This window comes from Pholcus phalangioides, unplaced genomic scaffold (genome assembly GCF_987345545.1).
Source record: "Pholcus phalangioides strain wild (caught in Gottingen) unplaced genomic scaffold, Ppha-v1.0 ptg000029l_1, whole genome shotgun sequence".
Classification (NCBI taxonomy): domain Eukaryota; kingdom Metazoa; phylum Arthropoda; class Arachnida; order Araneae; family Pholcidae; genus Pholcus; species Pholcus phalangioides.
In genome coordinates, this window is record NW_028301619.1 from 2,700,313 (window position 1) to 2,720,072 (window position 19,760).

A 19,760-nucleotide genomic window follows, 5' to 3' on the forward strand; every position below is an offset into this window, starting at 1 on the left:
AATTTCACTTGTTTTTTGCGTAGGAATTTTATTCCCAAGGGTTTAACTTCCATGTGTGTAAAATCCCTATTTTAATTTGACTTCAGTTTTTGAGTAGGGATTTTATTCCCTACGCTCCAACTTTTATGTTTGGAAAATCCCTATTTTATTTGGAAAATCCCTATTTTAATTGGAAAAATCCCTATTGTATTTATTAGGGAGTGGTTTTAGCATAAAATACGGGTGTGCGCGAAAATCTCCCGAATTTTCATTTTCAAAAGTTGGCAGCTATGTGGGGTAAACAACGGTAACCTCCCAATAATAGCCACATTTTCTCGGTCCTGTTAGTGTCCCTTGTTGGGAAGCTTCATTGTACAAGCATATAATTATGCATTTCAATCATTCTTTTATTGGGATCAAGTTTCATATTGATGCATTTACTCTTTTTTTTTTTTCCTTGATGTATCACTGGTAAATTCATCCTAATAAATCTGAATTTTTACTTAAAAGTTTTAAAGGTTAATTTGAGGTTTCAGATAATTTAATCAACTATTTTTTGTGAAATTTATACCCATGGAACTATGTCAACTGTAATATGTAAACAAAGTTAGTCAGACTATTACTAAACTATGCGTGTAACTCTTGGCATTTTTTTGAGTGTTATATCTTCTGGATTACAGTTGAATTATGATTATTAGTGTGAGGGAAAAAGAGCATATTTTAAACTTTTTTTTTAGATTTTGGGAGAATACCCTTCCCCCCCCCCTTCAAAAAAAGTAACAAGACAAAATATTTATTTAATAGTTTGAGTGCTGCTGAGATCTTGAGAGGGAGAACTTTGGTTGTTCAAGTGCAGTTTATCTGACTGGTGCATAATAAGCAAGTTTTGAAATATTAAAGCTTTAACTTAGAATTTTTTCTCATTTTTATTTTATTTTTTTCATCTTGTAGCTAGATAATGACTTAGCCATTCTTGTTCAAGGTTAGATAAGGGAAAGTGAGAAAAAGATATTGTGTGTTTTTTTTTCCCTTTTCTTTCAGTGTAATAAAGAAATATTCACTCAGTACAAATAGTACAAAAAGGTTTTTTTCCAAAAAAAATTTCTGTTCCTATTGAAAGCCACGCATGTCGTGGCAGGTGTTTTTGTATCATAGTGAGGGAAATGAAAGCTATGGACGGAGTAAATTTTCATATGGGGGGGGGGGAAGAAAGCAGTTATCAGTCCCCCCCCCCAAATCAGAAAAAAAGAATAATTATTGAAAATAAGTGATGCAATTTAAGAAGGTTTTACAATTTCAAATGTGGCAGTTATAATGTGGATCAGGAAAATTTTAAAAACTGCTTAAAGGGTTAATGAGAATAAATAACCATGTTTAGTTTTCAATTTTCTAGCCAATTGCAAAGTTTCATGAGGTGCCTGAGAGGAAGTTTTACAAATTAAATGAGTTTTTGCTTAAGAAATCATTTCAGAATGAGAATGGCATAACTTACATATATATTTTACATATTTCTTTTACAGAATCAGAGTGGAAATGGGTCTCTGTTGATCATAGCATTTCTATTCCCTCTATTCCTGATGATAGTTTGTCAGCTTTATACAGCAAATATGACCTCTGTATTACAGGCGAAGTATGACATTTTTTTGATACCTTAAATCTAGTGGTGATTATAATATATGTAATAGTTTATTATATATACATTATGTGTGTGATCAGAAGTGTCTACATATCTGTAAATTTGAGTTCTGCAGTGAAAGATTACTCCTTGTATGGACTGAGTCCACCTTTTGTTGTAATAATAGCTGCCACTCTATCATTCAGGTTATCCACTAATTTTTTGATAAGCTTTTGCTAGAAATGATCATTTCTGCATAAAGCGGTGTAGTTAGCTATGATTTAAGGCAGTGTAGCCTTGCTTGCTGCTTATATTCCAATCAGGGCCGCAACTAGATACTTGGTTAGCCATAGCAGGCACACATTTTGGCGTCTTCCTAGAATGTTGAAAGAGAAGTTAAAGGGTGAAATTTGCACCTTCTCTCTGGTCCAGTGCACCAGACCTGCCTGCCACAACACATACTGCTTGACATTTACAAACAGAAAACAATGATAGTTTCATTGTAAGAATAAATTATCTATTGAAACTAAGGAAACAGATATTTTAGAAAAGCCATCTAGTCTCTGCCGGGACTCTGGGACATGTTCTAGGGTGAAGCAAAGTTACAAAATATCTGGGTTCCATTGCTGAAATAAGAGGGTTTTCAGGAGGTGAGATATTTCATGATTACTTAAATACAAAACATCAATTTAAGCGAGATATCTTGTAAATGCCACTGAGAATGTAACTGGAATAAATAATAAAATTTGTGGACGTAAAAGCATAATGAAAATTTTCTCTTCGAATAGATGGGTCACTGGGAAAGTTTCTTTAAAAAAATATCATGTAAATTGAACTGTAGTAAGTACTAATAAAACTTGCAAAGAAGTTGTTTAAAACTTGTTGAAGGAAATTGTTACTTTAACATGAAAAATTACTTCAAAAAATGAAAACAAAATGCACATTTGGTTCACATGAGAAAGTGGTTAATAAAGTGAATTGAATTTATAAATATAAATTTAATGATATCAAACCTCATTGAAAGTATCAAAAGTTGAATAATATCAAAACTTTGTTTCAGATGACATGCCAGAAATCTATTAAAAATCAAATCTGGTGTCCCTTAATTTTTCTGGCATGTCTGATTATGTGCAAGCATATGGTATATTTTCAAAAAGCACAAATTCAAAACTATCTTTCATTCACAGGGGATAAATCATTTGAAGTCACTTAATCCTCAGTTCATGAAAACTTTACTACCACACTTGAGAATATTTGCCAGAGTCGCTCCAAAACAAAAGGTAAGCAAGCATCTCTTTAATTTTGATAAATTTCAATATAATACTTTTGCCACTGTATTTTCAACCTATACTTTCATATGATTAGCTATGTACAATGCATGTAATAAACATAATGTGGGCAGAAAGTTTCTTGGCTGGTTTGATAGGCTTAATTCATGGATTGGTGTGCAATTCTGGAAATTTTTTTTCTTTTTTTAATCATTCATCCGAGATATCTATCATCATGCCACCACAATACATTTTGGTTGCAGCTACAAAATTTCAAAAAAGTGCAATAGTATCAACCAAATTTTATTGCAAAATTGAAACAAGCTCTATAGGAAACAATAAGAACAGTGTTCTTAAACTGCCTGATCCATGAAACCTTTCACCCAATTCATGTAGCTGCTACATAATTTTTGATTTAATAAAATACGATATCTATATTGGCTTTTATTTATCTTGCCACTTCAGAAAGGTCTGTAAATTATTTATCTCATTTCTGCTGGTCTGAAATGTTTAAACTATTTTCACTGATTCACAGGTGTAAAAAAAGTTGAACACTTATAGAGTGTGTGTCCTCAAGAAACTCCATAAAACCTTAGAAATGTCTAGAAATTAAAGTTGAAAATAGGGGGGATCCTCGATACAAGCATTCAAAATGGAGTCCCTCTCGGTTAATTATTATATTAATAATAGAGTTTTCTTTTTGTTATGTTTAATCTTGTTCAAACTTTTCTAGAACTGACAAGAATCTCGAACCACTCAAGCTCTATATTAGTTTTGATGGCATTTCCGACCACAAAATTCCTTTTGTAAATTTTTCACACTCTCCCTTTCTTTTAAACATGCTGCAAATCTCAACTTCAACAAGGTTGACTTTCCCCTTTTGCAAAATATCCTTCGCACCCATATCCCTGATTTTATTTCATTATCTTCCTCAAATAATATTAATATTCTCTAGAGTAAATTCAAAGCTGTTATTGAAAAATGCAGATCCTCTGTTCCCATCAAAAATATTTCTTCAAAATGTATCTTTAACCCCTGGATCAATCGCGATATTTGATAAGGTTTTCGCGGCCATCATTTGATAAAAATTGTTTGTTCGGGTTTGAAGACCGTCGTTTGTTTGAGTTAGTTCTCAACGTTTCCCTAACACTAGTGGTTGACATCATCAGGAGAATTGATAAAACTAGATCAAAAGTCAAGTTTTCCGGAGTCTCAGGTTGTATTTATGTACATGAGTGGCTTGACACACACTATTGTTTTGTGATTGGTCAGTTTATCCTATGACTGGAAGCGAAATGAAAACAGTTCTTATGCTGGGAGAACCTGATTGGCCGAGAGATGTGGAGTTATCTGATTGGCTGTTGTCGTCATTCTGTTGCTGGATTTTGAAGAGGAAGGTTCTCATTCTTCTCTCTCTGAGAGCTGGTCTCCAGGATCTGCTCAATTTCAAAGTTTCTTCTCTTCTATTATAGCTGTTTTTGTGCTTTTATATTTCAATAGTCTCTATGTAGATTCGTGGGAATAAGTGATCAACATTAGCTATTACCTGTGTTTGGCTGAATTGTACACTGTGGTTGTCGTTAAGCACATGCTCCGCCACCATCGACCTTTCTGTTTGGTCCATTCTGCAGCATCGTTCGTGCTGTTTTATTCTCCTGGCCACAGATCTTTTTGTGGTTCCAATATAAACCTGGCCACAGGTGCACGGTATTCGGTAGATCCCTGGTGTTGATAGAGGGTCATGGTGGTCTTTTGCTGATCTGAGCATTTCACATATTTTTCTGGTTGGTTTGGAAATGGTCTTTATATGATGTTTTTTCATGACCTTGCCGATTCTTGCCGTCACTCTGGGGATAAAATGCAGCACAGCTTTTACAATTGATTGTGACTCCTCATTTTTCGCTGGTGATTCTTTGATAGGATGTAAGGCTTTTCTAATGTCGTCTTTTGTGTACCCATTAGAGTGGAAAACTGATTTTAAGTGCTCAATCTAAGTAAAATCTAAGATAAAAAAAGTAAATAAGTAAAAATAATAAAAAAAATGAAAATAAGTAAAAATAATAAAAAAATGAAAATAAGTAAAAATAATAAAAAAATGAAAATAAGTAAAAATAATAAAAAAAATGAAAATAAGTAAAAATAATAAAAAAATGAAAATAAGTAAAAATAATAAAAAAATGAAAATAAGTAAAAATAATAAAAAAAATGAAAATAAGTTTAGAAATAAATATTTCGCCGCAGTTGCAATGTAAAATTATGTTCTTTTTAACCACGAGAAAGTATTTTTATTAAGTACTGTATATCTAGAAATGATATGATATTGTTCAGGCATGTGCCATTCTAAGTTGCATGCTTGATTGGAGGTGTAAATTTCTAGATTTATCCAGTCTTGGTGGGATGTTACATATCTCAAGCGCATGCTGAAAATAAAAGATTTTTAGAAATTTCCATTAATCCATGCATTTTCCTGAATGGCCCTTCAAACCATCCAAGAAACTTTCTGACAACACTGTATCAATGCATCAGTATCAATGGTTTTTATTTAAACAAATACTGACGCATATTTTACTACTCATTGTGTTATCAAAATTAAACCATAAATAGCAACTGATATCCTGTTATCAATGAAAAAATCTAATCACTTAACCCTTCCAGTGTTCATTTTCTTGCTCTTTCTTTTAACGAAATACATTTTTTTCTTTCCTTGTGCAAAGATTCTCTAAAAATGGAATCCATGATTACATGAGGAAACAAGGGAGGAGAGATTACTTTCTATAGTTCGTTTCAGGTTAACTTTGCAGTGAAGAGGAAGCTACGAGGGAACCGCATCACTCGTTGCTATGACAATGAAAGCCTCTTAACCTATGTATCGATGCGCGGCCTCGGTAAGGTATGGCTGATTCTCGCCAATCTCGCAGAAAAAAATATTTTTTACATATAACGTAATGCTTGTAGAAAAAATTGCAGTCAGTTAGTAACAATTAGCTAATGAAAAAAAAAAAAACCATCGTCGATACTTTCAGAAATTAAAGTGCGGTTTTTGAAAGGTATCTTAGTAACTCTTATTAACCCGGTTTTCACGTTTGAATTTGGGAATAGCCCCAAATAATAATAATAAAAATGATAAGGAAAAATTTAGAATTCTTTTACTCACTTTTCTTGCCGAAAAATTTCCGTCGCTCACCCACCCGAAAGAACATACGTCGATGCCACTTGTTATCACTACAGTGTTTTAGTCATTTTTTACAGATTCCCATTCTATGGAATCCTCACTTGAAGTTGTAGAACTATCGGATTCTCTATTACTTATTAATTGTTGCTCCAACATGTGTTCCATCAGGCCATCTGGAATCCAAAATTCTTTCCTTTTCAATAACGTTCTTTATGCATTATTGCCAAAAAGAACGGAGAACGTTTTAGCGTGTTTCTATCTCTGGTGAAAAGAAAGACACAACTGTCACAGAAAGAAAAAATGCACTGCAAGCCTAAACCATTGTGGGTCTCTCTCTCTCTCTTGCTTATTTATATTTATCTGGAGAGACACCGAAGGGGCATCTGTAGGAATGTAGGAATCTGCTGTGAGGGAGAAGATGGCGTGTTGGTGTGGGTGCAAAAGAGACATTACTTATGTCAACATCCTCCGCTATCGGAATTCAGAAACCACCCCTATCCTACGAACACGGCAAGAAATAGATGTAGAAAAAGGGGGGGGGTCTGGAACCGTAACCTACACCCATAAAGAGAGCCTCTCACAACGGTATCGGCGCTGTTGTGGAAGAGGGACACTTCCTGTAATCTATGAGTGAATATCTGAATTCGTTGGAGGCTATTTTCGGGAGAAAAAAAAACTGATTGAATATTCGTCTGGGTGTGTAGGCCTATAGCTACATGCAAAACTGAATGAAAAATTGTATCTATTGTAAAATTCAACAAAATGACGACGTAATAAATATATATATATATATATAAAATTGTGCAACCAAAAAAAAAAGCACGACAGTGATATTGGCGAGGAAAATTTCTTGGAAATCGCGCCAAAGTGTTCTTGAGCTCGCCATGGATTTTTGATAATGGTAACCAATATTTTTTCTAATTTAAAAATTTTAAACGAATATACATTGGTTCAAAACGGTATTTTTTCAGTATCTTTTTCGAAATCATAAAAAAAATTTAAATATTCTACATAAATGATCGTCAGAAACCTCCGATGTATGGGAACTATATTTTGCGGCGAAGGAATACACTCTCTACCTTTCTCTCCACTGCAAAGTTAACCTGAAACAAACTATAGTTAGATTATATTTGATATGCTTGCGAGAACAGGATTACTTGCTCAAACAGTTTTTAGTGATTCCATAATAATAAACAATGAGGTACAAGTATATAGAGACAGGTGGGGGATGTTTATGAGTGAATATTATTATTAGAGTAGGTAGCAATTTTGGTTAAGGAATGACTAATTGTTCACATGCAGCAATGATTTATTTTGTAGGTACTGTTTATATTAGCTTAGTAGGTAAAATTGTGGTGTCAGAGCTAGTGCTTAAGCAGCTACACTATTTTATAGCATTGGCCATAGTCAGAGTACACCAGAATTTATTCAAAAATCAATTTTTTTAACATGAATTTTAAGTTAAGTACTGCTAGGGCCCTTAAGCTAGGCCTGGCCCTTTTTTAGGCTGGTCCTCTATCAGATTTTTCATGGGTCACACTATAGTGTATTTATAGTGTAAAAAACAGCCTCTGTGGTGGTTGAGTGGTTATAGTGATGGACTCGCATCACAAGGACCCGGGTTCAAGCCACAGTGGTAGTCGGCTGAAGTTGGTTTTCTGTGGTTCCCAACTTCAAGGCGCGAATGCGAGCCGATCTCGCCACAGAGAGCAACAGGCCTACAAACAGTATAAACATTCAATCATTACACTTCACTCACTTCTTAAATGTTGATGGCAGCTCTGAAAAATCAGACACAACACTAGACATCACTCAGACTGTTAGGTACACATGTGCTCACACTTCCGGCACAACTCACTAGGTAGTAAATTGCTTATGGCGATTGACCTGAATTGTGCTCAGTTGAAAGAAAGAAAAGTGTGAAAAACAAAAATATGATAAGAATCACCAAGCTGGAGCTCCATTAGTATCCATTCTTGTAGGAATCTGTCTGTTTTCAACGCACTTAAATTTGATTCCCTGATGGCCCCCAGAATGGCGGGACTGATAGAGCTCCAGCCTGGGAGCCTCTGGCAATTCTCACCATTTTTTTGTCTTTTTACACTAAATTTGCGATGGAGAGAGCCCGCTAAATTTACCAGCCTAGGGACCATGCCTCTACACTTGAACTTTGGCTTTAGTTTCTACATGGTTCGTATGGTCCTTGAAAACCTTGAAAAGTCCTTGAAAAAAAAAAAGTTCATTTTCAAGGCCTTGAAAGTCCTTGAAAATCTATAAGAGTCCTTGAAAAATTTTTTTTTTAAGAATTCTGTGAGAGTCCTTAAAAAATTTGTGTTTTCCGAAATAGTTTTCGCCACTTTTTTTTTTACTCCGTAAGTGACGTCCATAAAAAAGTGCAAAGCACAGGGAAAAAGCCTTAGCAGCCAATAACCCTGGATAATTGGATTTAAAGTACGTTTTTCCCCCATTATTCTTAAGCGGGGTTTTCGTAGGAGCAGGTTTTCTGTGCCGCGTGCAAAGTGAATCGCCCAGCGTGACACGCCGTCCACTTACCAGTAATAAGAAAACAAGCTCGACTGTTTTCCTAGAGAGCGCAACAAGCGTCACGGCAGTGTTTTACGTCGGGCGTGGTTGGCCGACTGCTTCTGGAGGAGTCAAATGCGTTGTGTGCCACTCGTTTTACCAATCTTCTCTTCATTTTTGTTTTCTTTCGCTTCCCTTCATCGAGCTTGGTGCTTCCCTTCAAACCGGAGCATGCAGATGACAGAGTAGCTGATGCCAGGGCTGTGAGCTGATGCGCCATGGTAGGAATACACAAACGTGTAGTGTGATTATGTAACACGTTTCTGCCGACACGAAATGGTCCAGCTCGGTTCATGCGGCGCCAAAAACTTATGTTGGAATGTTTTTCCCCTTTTTATTCTCTGTGCACGTGGAACCGCTCGGCCCGACGCAATATGTAAATCGCCGGCGGCGTGCTCCCACCCTCACGGGAGCTCAGCTTTATACTGTAGGCTGGTTTTTTTCCGTGTGTATGTCTGGATTGTTTTTTTTCTCCCTAAGATTGCAGGTTGTTATTTGTCGGCCATTTTATTTATTTTTTTTATGATCTTGTTTTTTTTCCTTGCAACTTTTATGGAATAAAAGCTAGAGTTCAAAATCAACTTCCGATCGTTGTTTTTGTTCTTCAGCTCAGTCGGCATGCTCTGGCCCCCAACAACAAATATCTCCTTCTATAGTAGAAGTCCTTCTGCTCTAGAAGGTATTACAACAACCCACTTCTAGGAAAACCCGGCTGTATGGTAGCATGTATCCTGTGATCGTATGTAGACGTATTTTGAATCGTTGGAAGTCATTAAATTTTTGTACTGGGTATTTTTTTCTGGAGGACTTGAGAAATAAATATCTTAGAAAAGTTTCATAATTTTTGCCAAAATAATTTCAGCCTTTCGGTCCGTAAGTGAGCGAAGCTTCCTCTGATTACTGTCAACCATATGCAGAGATAGACTTGGAAGTCTGGGGGGGGGGCACGATGATGATGTCAATTCATATATGCATATATACATTAGATCAATCAACTTCACCTTTCACGCTGCCCCCCCCCCCACCGTATCTCCGCCCATGCTGTCAACAAAATATTTATCTAGGAGTGATGTGAAGCGCTTGTACAAGATTCTTTAAAGAAAGAAATCAAAAGATGAGTAGCAAGTGTGTGTACTTTTAATTACTTGTGGCTGAAACATCCCTTCTATCAAGATTGGTTACTGAGTGTGCCAGGCAAAAATGCCGCCAAATGCAAGCTGTGCTTCAATGGGTGAATCGGCGCTGAAATCCACTGAGCTTAATATATTACTGGAGGGAGTATGATGCAGGGCCATAACTAGGATTTTTGTATTGTCTTGCCGCCCCCACCAATTCGGAATTTGATAATTTTATAACAGTGTTCACCTAAAAATTGCCACCCGGAGCAGTTACCCCCCCCCCCCCCCGCGCCATCTAGTACCGGCGCTGGTATGACGTCAGTGGCCTACATCATTCCTTTGAAAATCACGTGATGCGTTGAATGTCGGCGCATCTCAGTTATTTTCTAATGGCATCCATAGTTGTTTAAAGGAGTTTAAAACAATAAATGAAAGAAAGAATTTCAGTATCGATGATATGATTCCAAAATTAATGAGAGAATTCCAGAATTAATGAAAGAAAAAACTACAGAATTAATGAAAGATAATTCCAACATTAATGAGAGAGAATTCCAACATTAATGAGAGATAATTCCAACGATAATGAGAGAATTCCAAAATTAATGAGAGATAATTCCAGAATTAATGAGAGACTATTTCAGCATTGATAAAAGAGATAATTCCAAAATTATTAAAGCAATAATTCCAGAATTATTGCTTTATTAATTTGAAATAATTTTAGAATCAATAAAAGAATTCAGCATTAATGAAAGAAAGAATTTCAGCATTAGCGAAAGAAACAAATCCAGAATTGATAAAAGCAATTATTCCTTGAGTAAGAAAGAAATAAAATTAATGAAAGAAATAATTTAATCTTTTTCTATCTTTAGAAGAGTTCTTTTTTTAGTCTTTAAAAGAAAATTAATTGCAATATTTAGAGACTAAACTACGTTTCAATGAGGAAATTGACAGGCACGAACTGTTATTTAATGTGTCATATGTTTTATACGATATATAGTGTATGTGGCCTCCTTTATTCATTACGGATGATGTGAAATAAAGTAGGTAGAAATGTAATCTCTGAAAGTTTTAATCAAAATTAAATATGTGCCTATTCATGTGAAAAATATGCGTTTGTAAAAAAAGTCCTTGAATTTTTAAGTTTTACCTTGAAAAGTGCTTGAAAGTCCTTGAATTTTTTTTCGTTGGAAGAGTACGAACCATGTTCTAGCACCATGCCAAAATCGGGTGCGGAATGAAGCATGTAACATATTGTTACGATCTATAGATGATAGATGGCGCGATTTGTTCGATCGCTCTCAAACATAGAAATCTGTTGGCAAAAGCAGTTGATACCGGTTTCGGTTTAGCGCAAAAAGGTGCGATTGGTAGAGAACTGGCGGAGGGTGTGTAGAGAACATTCCAGAGGGATCCGCCCCTCCAGACAGTGGTGCCACAAACCCTGTCCTGTGAAATAGGAATTAGTGGAATATTCTTTTTCTTGAAGTTTTGATCAGAGCTATAAATAGTGAGGGGATCACAAGAGGAGGGATTCCAGATTAGAGAGGGGGCGCGGTAGCCCGGTCGATAAGATACTCGCCTAAAGTACCAGAAGATGTTTAGAGGTATCACGAGTTCGATACCCGGTTCGTCCTTGTCAGAAAACTTTCTTGACACAGGGGTACAACAAAAAAAAACCTAAAAAAAACGGCGACATGACCGCAGCAAAAAATTGCTACCGCAGGGAGTCCCCCATCAAGGGGTTAGCTCACCAACCTCTCGATGAGTATAAAAAACAAGCTCGCCGTTCGGAATCGGCAATAAATTGTAGGTCCCGGTCTAATTAGCCCTCGTGTGCAGAAAATGACCGTGGTGCGACAAAAATGATCAAATGACCAGATTAGGGAAACTGGATGAAAAGTCAGTTGTGGTTGAACTCTGGAAGAAAGTTGTTAGCTCTCTGATTAGCTTGTAAATATGTGTAAATTGCTGTTCTGTAAATCTGTGTTTGCAAAACAAGAAGCGGTTCCATGGACAATCTCGAAGTCTTGTGAAAATTATCTGGAACAATATGTATAACCTAGTAAATATAGAATGACGTATTAATTCACAAGTGTAATATGTTGAAAATCACTATGTGGTGCCAAATAAAATGCTATATATATTTATATTCACTAGTTTACCACAGCTTCGCTCACATGGATTTTGTCATCTAAAATTCCCTCTTATGACCCCCTTCAGGTGTTCAATTTAAAAAAAATCCCTTGTTAGGAAATTAATGAAATAAAACTTAACGAAATTTCATTTTTATAGCTTTCCCGGTTTTGGCCCAGCAATGATGAATCAGGACATGTTTTTTCATATTACATGGTAAGGGTACGTAGTATTTTACTGCCAAACCATTGGTTCTAGAGGCATACTTACAATTGGAAAAGTAAATATTGTGTAATACTGATATATGTCATACATATTACATTATTGAAATAAAAAATTAACTTGGGTTTGTGAGCACAGGCTCTCCATATCAAATTAGGAAATTGTTTCCTTGTCAGCATTAGCAAAGACTGGACAACAACTTACTAATTTTTTTTATAGGGGCACAGGGACTGTATAAAAAGTTGAATTTTTTTTATTTTGATGACTATACAACCTTAGCAACATGAATGACGTATCTGAATTCTACAAATTATTTGAATACTTTTCCGAATTGGAAGTATGCCTCTAGAAATAACGTTTTGATAGTGAAATGCCATGCGCCCTCTTACGTATGCACCCTGTATATAGATATAGCATTAATATAAATTGTTCCAGACTCTGCCATGAAGCTGGGTTGGAAGAGATCTCGGCAACGGGAGTCCAGTGGCGAAGTTCTGGCGTTCATTCATTCATCATTAATATAAATGCATACACTATATATTTATATAATGCTGAACAGTCAATGGGTTTTTTATAAATATTACACCGTACTTGATATTTCCAATTTGAGAATCTCACTTGGCTAGAGAGAGGGCTGGAACTAGGGGAAGGCAAATAGGTCGGTTGCTCTGGGAGGCTGGAACAGGAAGGGAAAGAGTTGACTTATTTTGATGAAAATAATGGTGAGAGGGTGCCAAACTGGATATTGGCCCTGTGCGACAGTGAATTTTTGTTTGTAGTTGCAGGTCTGCGAGTGGGAGATAATATACCAGTCACAGTTTTAAATTTTCTATCTTAAAAATTATACCAATACACAGCCATTCGGACAAAGACAAGCAGAGGGGAAAAAAAAAGATTTAGAAGAGAAAAACATGTTTTTATTCACTTACACCAAAGGTTTGTAGAGTTATTTTGTTATCTCGTATGTGCACACACACACTCAGCATAACAACAGGGAAATAATGGGGATTTTGTATTTCATCCGTACAACTTGTGAAGTAATATTACATCACAAACATTCAATGGGTTAATTACTGATAGGTATTGCTGTGAATGAAAACACAATTTTACAATAACTGATGCTGCTACTTCTAAATCTTTATTACGATATTGATACTTTCTGCAGCAATATTAAACACATTCTTCCATCATATATTTTGTGGTTTCAAAATCATAATTTGAAATTCAATCTCCTCCCCTTTCAAAATTTAGTGTATGTATGATCTATGCTAGACAACATATTATTTTTGAAGACATTGTCATATAGACTTGTAGAATTTAACAATCACCAACTCAATCAAATTTCTTGGGGTCACCTTGCTACACAAACTTATTTGGACAGGTCATATATATATACAGTGGAACTTTGCTTAATGAGCGGTTCAGTTAATGAGCAATTTGCATAACAAGCAAAAATTTTGAACAAATTTTGATTCGATTAACGAGCGATGCTTCACATTACGAGCACAAATTTTGAACTCCTTTCATTTATTTTCCCATTGTCGCAACTGAGCTGATGGTTTTTCGCTTTCGTCTACACACGTGCTATAAAATTGTGGGTAATATTCTTCCCTACAGTCTCTGGTCAGCATGTCTAACTCGAAAAAATGAACTTCCGTATGAATGTCATTTTACAATATAAAACTAGATGTACCATTGTAATCACACGTATGTGCACTTAAAACATTTTTTAATTGTGCTTGGAGAAAACTGTGGGCTGATTGCATTATTGAACATGATTTTGTGGGGCTAGCACAAGAATAAGGAGAGATTGTGTCCTTGGGGAAGACCATGAGACTGGAGGTTCATGAGCCCCTCATTCAAGAAATAGGGGAAGAACATTTTCAAAGAACACCACAGGCGAGCTGATGAATCTCCATTGCTCGCCTCAGCAAGAGCTTATGCACGCGACCTCGTCTGAGGAGTCCGTCACATCAAATGAGATTAAGAGATGTGTTGAACGTGGAATTCTGTGCAAAATTTTGTAAAGGAGAACCACCCCAAATACAGCTGTAGCAGTGTGAGCAATAAATCTGTCCAACGGTAGTGCGATTTCTCATTTTCGTAATAACCAAAAAAAAGACGAGGCAAAAGCAAGTGTCGTAGATAGGGTTGTTTTTTAAAGTCACACAAAAAGAATTCAGAAGCGAGTCCTTAAGTCATCCTAAACAATAGTCTTCCTCTCTCTGGTCATTTAGAATAAGTTAATTTGCAAACATTATCGTTATTGTATGTTCATTTATGGCATTATTATATTTATTTCATTGTATCTATTATATTATTTTGCATTATTGAATGAATGACGTTTTTATTAGTAATTTTCATGTGAATGAATAATTTTGGAACAAATTATCCAAGTTTCCATAACTTTCTGTGAAGAAGTTTGATTCAAATAATGAGCAATTTAGCAAAGAGCATGTTGGTGGAATGGATTAAGCTCATTAACCGAAGTTCCACTGTACTTTGTATCAATGTCAGAAAAATATCAGGACAGTTCTTATCGTATCAAAAGTTACATGAACAAAGTTGTTTTTTTCAATGCTTATTACTCATATGTTCAGCCTTGCATTAACTACTGCATATCTGTTTGGGGTAATCCTGAATACAGTTGCTTTGATCATTTTCACACAATTTATCGATGATTTTTTAAACTCTTCCCAGAGCTGGGATCATGTTCTTATAACCAAACACTCTAACACAAATGAAACTAATTTTCTTGTGGATTGCCTTTATTCTTTCAATTCCTTTCCTCGTCTTTATTCACAATCATGTTTTAACGAATTAAAATGAACAAATATTATTTTGCTATTGCAATAACTCTGAACATAACTATATTACAAAAAATCACAATAAACTTATTTGAATTAAAATTTAAGCCGAGAGATGAAATTTAGTGTAAATTTTGCTGTCCCGATGAAGAGGAATAAACTCCCTAATAGTCTCACAGACCTCAATCGTTTATCAATTTTCAGGAAGTGCTTAAAAACTGGGTTAATCAATGCAAATAAGCTTAAAAATCAGTAAAAATATTATAGACATGATCAATATCTATTTCATATTCATTGTTATTTTTTAATTAAAGAAATAAATTTATCTATTACTATTACAGTAGTCTCTAAATAATCTGGTGCATGGAACCAAGGCCGCCTCAGATTATCAAAAAACTCGAATTATCCAAAAAACAAAAAATGCTTCAAATTTTGGTTTTACTTAAAAAAAAAGACAAGCGCAAAACCAGTAGTAGCATACCTACTGTATTTTTATTCTTGAATGCCATATGATGCAGACGCCATATGATGTGTTTCAAAAAATGAAGAATGTGAAAAGATGCGAAGATAAGAGTGATTGAGAAGAGTTTCGGATGGGAATCATGGTGAACGACGCTTAGGTATAATAGCTTTCAACTGCCTTTCCAATGATTTTATGTAAGCACTTACATAGGGGAGAATACCATTGTCAACCATCATGAAGAAAACGGTCAAACTTGTTCTTCTTTCTCTACAACCCCAAAAATTGAAAATAGTTTACGTCCATTCAAGGGAGGCTAATATTTTATTACACCAGTTACCCATTATTGGGCTGGGGGCTGCCCAATCCCTTTTAGACTGAAATTACTGGACAATACGTACATACTGCATAGTATTCTGGGGGGGGGGAAAAACAGGGTTTCAAGAAGGAAATTAGAAAATCTTCAGTGCCTCAGATTATCCTCGAACTCAAAACTTTCTTGGCTCAGATTTTCAAGACTCTACTGTACTAGTTATTTACTTAATTACTTTATTATTATTTAAATTATAAGTTAAAAAAGAATTATGTATTTCTCTATAGGCAAAATTAAGTATAACATTATTGTTAATTTTGGAGTTCATTGTTTCCAAGCATGGCAGTGAGGACCAATCAGGGCATATAATTTCCCTTTTTTCCACTGCCAGCCAACACTCACATGACACAAATCGCAAATATGTTTTTTTAGTTAAATTGGTTCATATGAATTGCTTGTTTGTCTCCATGGAGTTGATATTTTATCTTTATATTTTTGAATGAATTTTGGTGAATGGTATTGTACAATATGTAACAAATTTACTTCACTTTTTTGGTATTCACAAAAATTGTTTTGCAAAATCTAATAATATATGTTATAGAGAGGATATTTTTCGCTCAGCTTGCCAGTGTCATGCATACAGTGTATTAGGAAACTTTTTTATTAAATGATGAGGGATGATATTATCCAAGATGAACAATATTTGCAATGTAACCTAGCGCTGCATTCCACCCAGAGAGTCAGAAACTTCAAAACATGTCCAACAAGTACAAGTTGAAACATCTGATCTGTTGGAGTAGCATGAACATCAAGTATTCACCATATGTAAATTTTTAGTGAAATGAAGTTGATTTCTTAATGGAATAATGTTTTCATACTCCTTAGTTTGCATCTGCTGAAAATTGGAAGAAAGCCTACTTTAAAAAAGATGTGACATTTTGAAGGTTTAGCGATTTTTGTTGCTCCATTTTAAGTGTTAAAAGCATCATATCCCTCATGCTTCAGATTATTGTCATTCCAACATCATCTAAAATAATTTTGTAAATCTCTCGGAAAATATCAAATTATATTTAATGGGAACTGATAAAGTGAATGGATAACAATAATATGCAGTTGGATAACCAATGTGAGTTTAGGAAAGGAAAGCCATGTATAATCAATATTCTCTGCTTCCATGATCATGCGATCAAGGCTTTAGGGAAAGGCAAAATGGCATACATTGTCTACCTGTATTTTCAAAGTACTTGATTAGGTTCAATGTGGTAAACTCTTTGTATGGGATTGAGAAGGAAGGCAACATGTTGAATTGGATAGGCTTGCTGCCAGAAAATGTATTGCAACTGGTCATGGTGAATGCATATTTTCTGATTTGAAAGATATCAACAAGTCAGTATTCAAAATCATTGGTGGTCCATTGGTTCAAGATCACTGATTAAACAATCGGACCACCAAGAAAAAATTATGGTGGTCTGCAAGACCAGTAGCCAAATACTTTTCCCTCTAGCTGTGATGCATTGATCGTGACAATTTCTGCTATGGGAGAATCATCAATCCACAGTCATTTTATGTTTCTGCCATTCAAATGAGCGAAACGGATTATGATGTGCAGCATGTGTAACATGTGGTGCCTCAATCCTTCAACATCCATTTGATAAATCAATATTTTTCAGACATTTGCATGTCATCCTAATCCAGCAGTGGTTTGATGTGGTATCACTCTAATTCTAAATAATTTTTGTATGGTTTTTGTGCTTTTTAATGGTATGCCAATCCTCTAAAAGTTAATATTCAAAAGTGCATAGCACTTAATGTGATAACATCTGCACTCAGGGTTTCTGATAACAATAACCCCCAACTGGTAACTATATCTGAAAAATTCCCAGTTGTAAGTAGGATGACTATGTCCCGTTTAGTCAATTGGGATGTATAGAAATGGGATAATTCAGTTTTTCTTTCTAACACAAGTTTCAAAATGTTAAATCATGCTTCTTTTTCAATTGTTCTAAAGTAGCATTTTTCCTCTTTTTGTTTAAATCCTTTTCTTAAATTCAGAAATTGTGAGGAGTTACAATGAAACACACTGTCTAATGTCAGTGTCGTCTTAACACATGGGCTCACCCAGGCAATTCCCGGGGGCCTAAAAAAAACAAAAAGTAGTTGAACTTTTTAAGAATTTTCCAGGTAGGGCCTCAGAAAAATCACTTGGCCTAGGGGCCCATGATGTTCTTAAGACGGCCCTGTCTAATGTGTATTAAGAATGTGGTCAGTTGAAAGAAACTTACCATTAACTGAAGATAGGGACTTTTTTTTAAATTCTGAAATTGTGAGGAATTACAATAGAACACACTGTCTAATGTGTATTAAGAATTGCAGTACTTTATATAAATATATGTTCCATACATTCTCTTGTGGAAGTCTTCCTGCCAAAGAATGTGGCCAGTTGAAACTGACCAAGAACTAAAGATAGGAACCTTTTTTTTTATTTTGCACATGCCTTCACTACAGGGAAGAAGTTGCAAAAAAAGAGCTGTACATACACATGAGTCATAGCAGCTGTTTCGGTCTCATTAAGGAACTGAGTAAAGAATTTTTTGTCAAATTCTGGTTTGTCATTTTGCCTCCGCCAGACAAGATGGCTTTTCTTTCCGAGTTCACCGCAGCATAATATCTCGAAAATATCTGTTTCCTTGATATCTTGAGCTGAGTTTCTTCTGTTTTTCTCTACCATTTTACCTGGGGGTCATTTCCTGAAGTTAGGAGAGGCTACTGTGCCTCTACTTTAGCGCCTCGCATCACAGTGCATGAAATAAGGAAAGTAGAGTCATGTCTCCAGTGGTGTAGATGGTAGCATGTTTGCCCGGTATGCAAGAAGGCCTGGGGTTCATGTCCCAGCAGAGACAAGATGACTATTTTTCTGAGTTCACCTTAGCATAATATCCAGAAAATGTTTCCTTTATAAACAAATTTTTTTCCCATGTTATGATATTGTTCCGTTTCATACTTGCGAAAGTGATGACTATACCTGAATAATAACATTATCCATGATTTTAATAAACAGTGTCTACTGTATTTAGTGTATTTAGGAAAAAAAAAATTATTCAGAACGAATTTCATTTAGCTGTTTTTTTAATGGGTTTGTTGGCAAATTTGTGGTCGGCATGAAGCTAATGGTTCTTGTTGAAATCCTAGTGAGATGGAGTTGTTCCAGACCAACTTCAATGTGATTGCAGCATAGACAAATAAATGGGGCTTAACGTTCAGTATTGAAAAAATACACATTTATTCACTTTGGTTCTAATAACTCCCATTTCACTGACTATGTCTAGTTGAATAGCTAAATTATTTTGGATGGGTCTAGACCTATTGATTTGAGAATTTTTGAGCTACAATTGTCCTCCCAATTTAGTCTCAGACATATTCAATGTAATTTAGGTATAAAGATCAGATTGAACAATCCATCTGGTGAATATATTCTTTTTTAAGATAAGTTAATCAAATGAGCCATATGTGGACAAGCTTTTGTGTTCATAGAAATGAAAATTACTCCATAAAAATGAAATTAAGTCCCTCTGTCAAACACATGGAGAGGTTTGGCATGATGCAGACTGCATCAGACTTGAACCAGACTTCAGGAGGAGGTAATGTGCTTCTCACAGGCACGTCACAATTCAGCCTAGATACTGATTCTCAATTTACCTTCATTTCCTTCAGCATCTCAAAAAAGGACCACTATAGCAGCAGAGATATGCCGCTGTGGTGGTCGAGTGGTTATAGTGCCGGACTCGTGATGCGAGGATCCGGGTTCGAACCCCACAGTGGTGGTCGGCTGAAGTTGGTTTTCTGTGGTTCCCAACTTCAAGGCGCAAATGCGAGCCGATCTCCCCGTTAAAAAGTCTCGCCACAGAGAGCAACAGTCCTACAACGGTAAATCATTCAATCATAACACTTCACTCATAGTTAGAAAAACTGGGGACAGATGACAGCACTACACATAACAAGCATTACACAGAAACAAAAAACTTTACGTCAGGTTGCACTACACGTACACGCACATTCCCGCATGTACCGATTCGTTGGGGGTTTGTTGGGG

At 35.6% G+C, this 19,760-nt stretch overlaps 1 protein-coding gene across 1 annotated transcript in view; it reads left to right on the forward strand.

Annotated features, from left to right (window-relative positions):
• Positions 1–19,760, forward strand: part of LOC149067581 (endoplasmic reticulum transmembrane helix translocase) — a 121,279-nt gene that overhangs the window by 88,876 nt on the left and 12,643 nt on the right. Inside the window, exons 16-17 of the mRNA XM_089252424.1 lie at positions 1,500–1,609; positions 2,782–2,874. Coding sequence (XP_089108550.1) covers positions 1,500–1,609; positions 2,782–2,874 — 203 coding nt within the window. The remainder of the gene's footprint in view (positions 1–1,499; positions 1,610–2,781; positions 2,875–19,760) is intronic.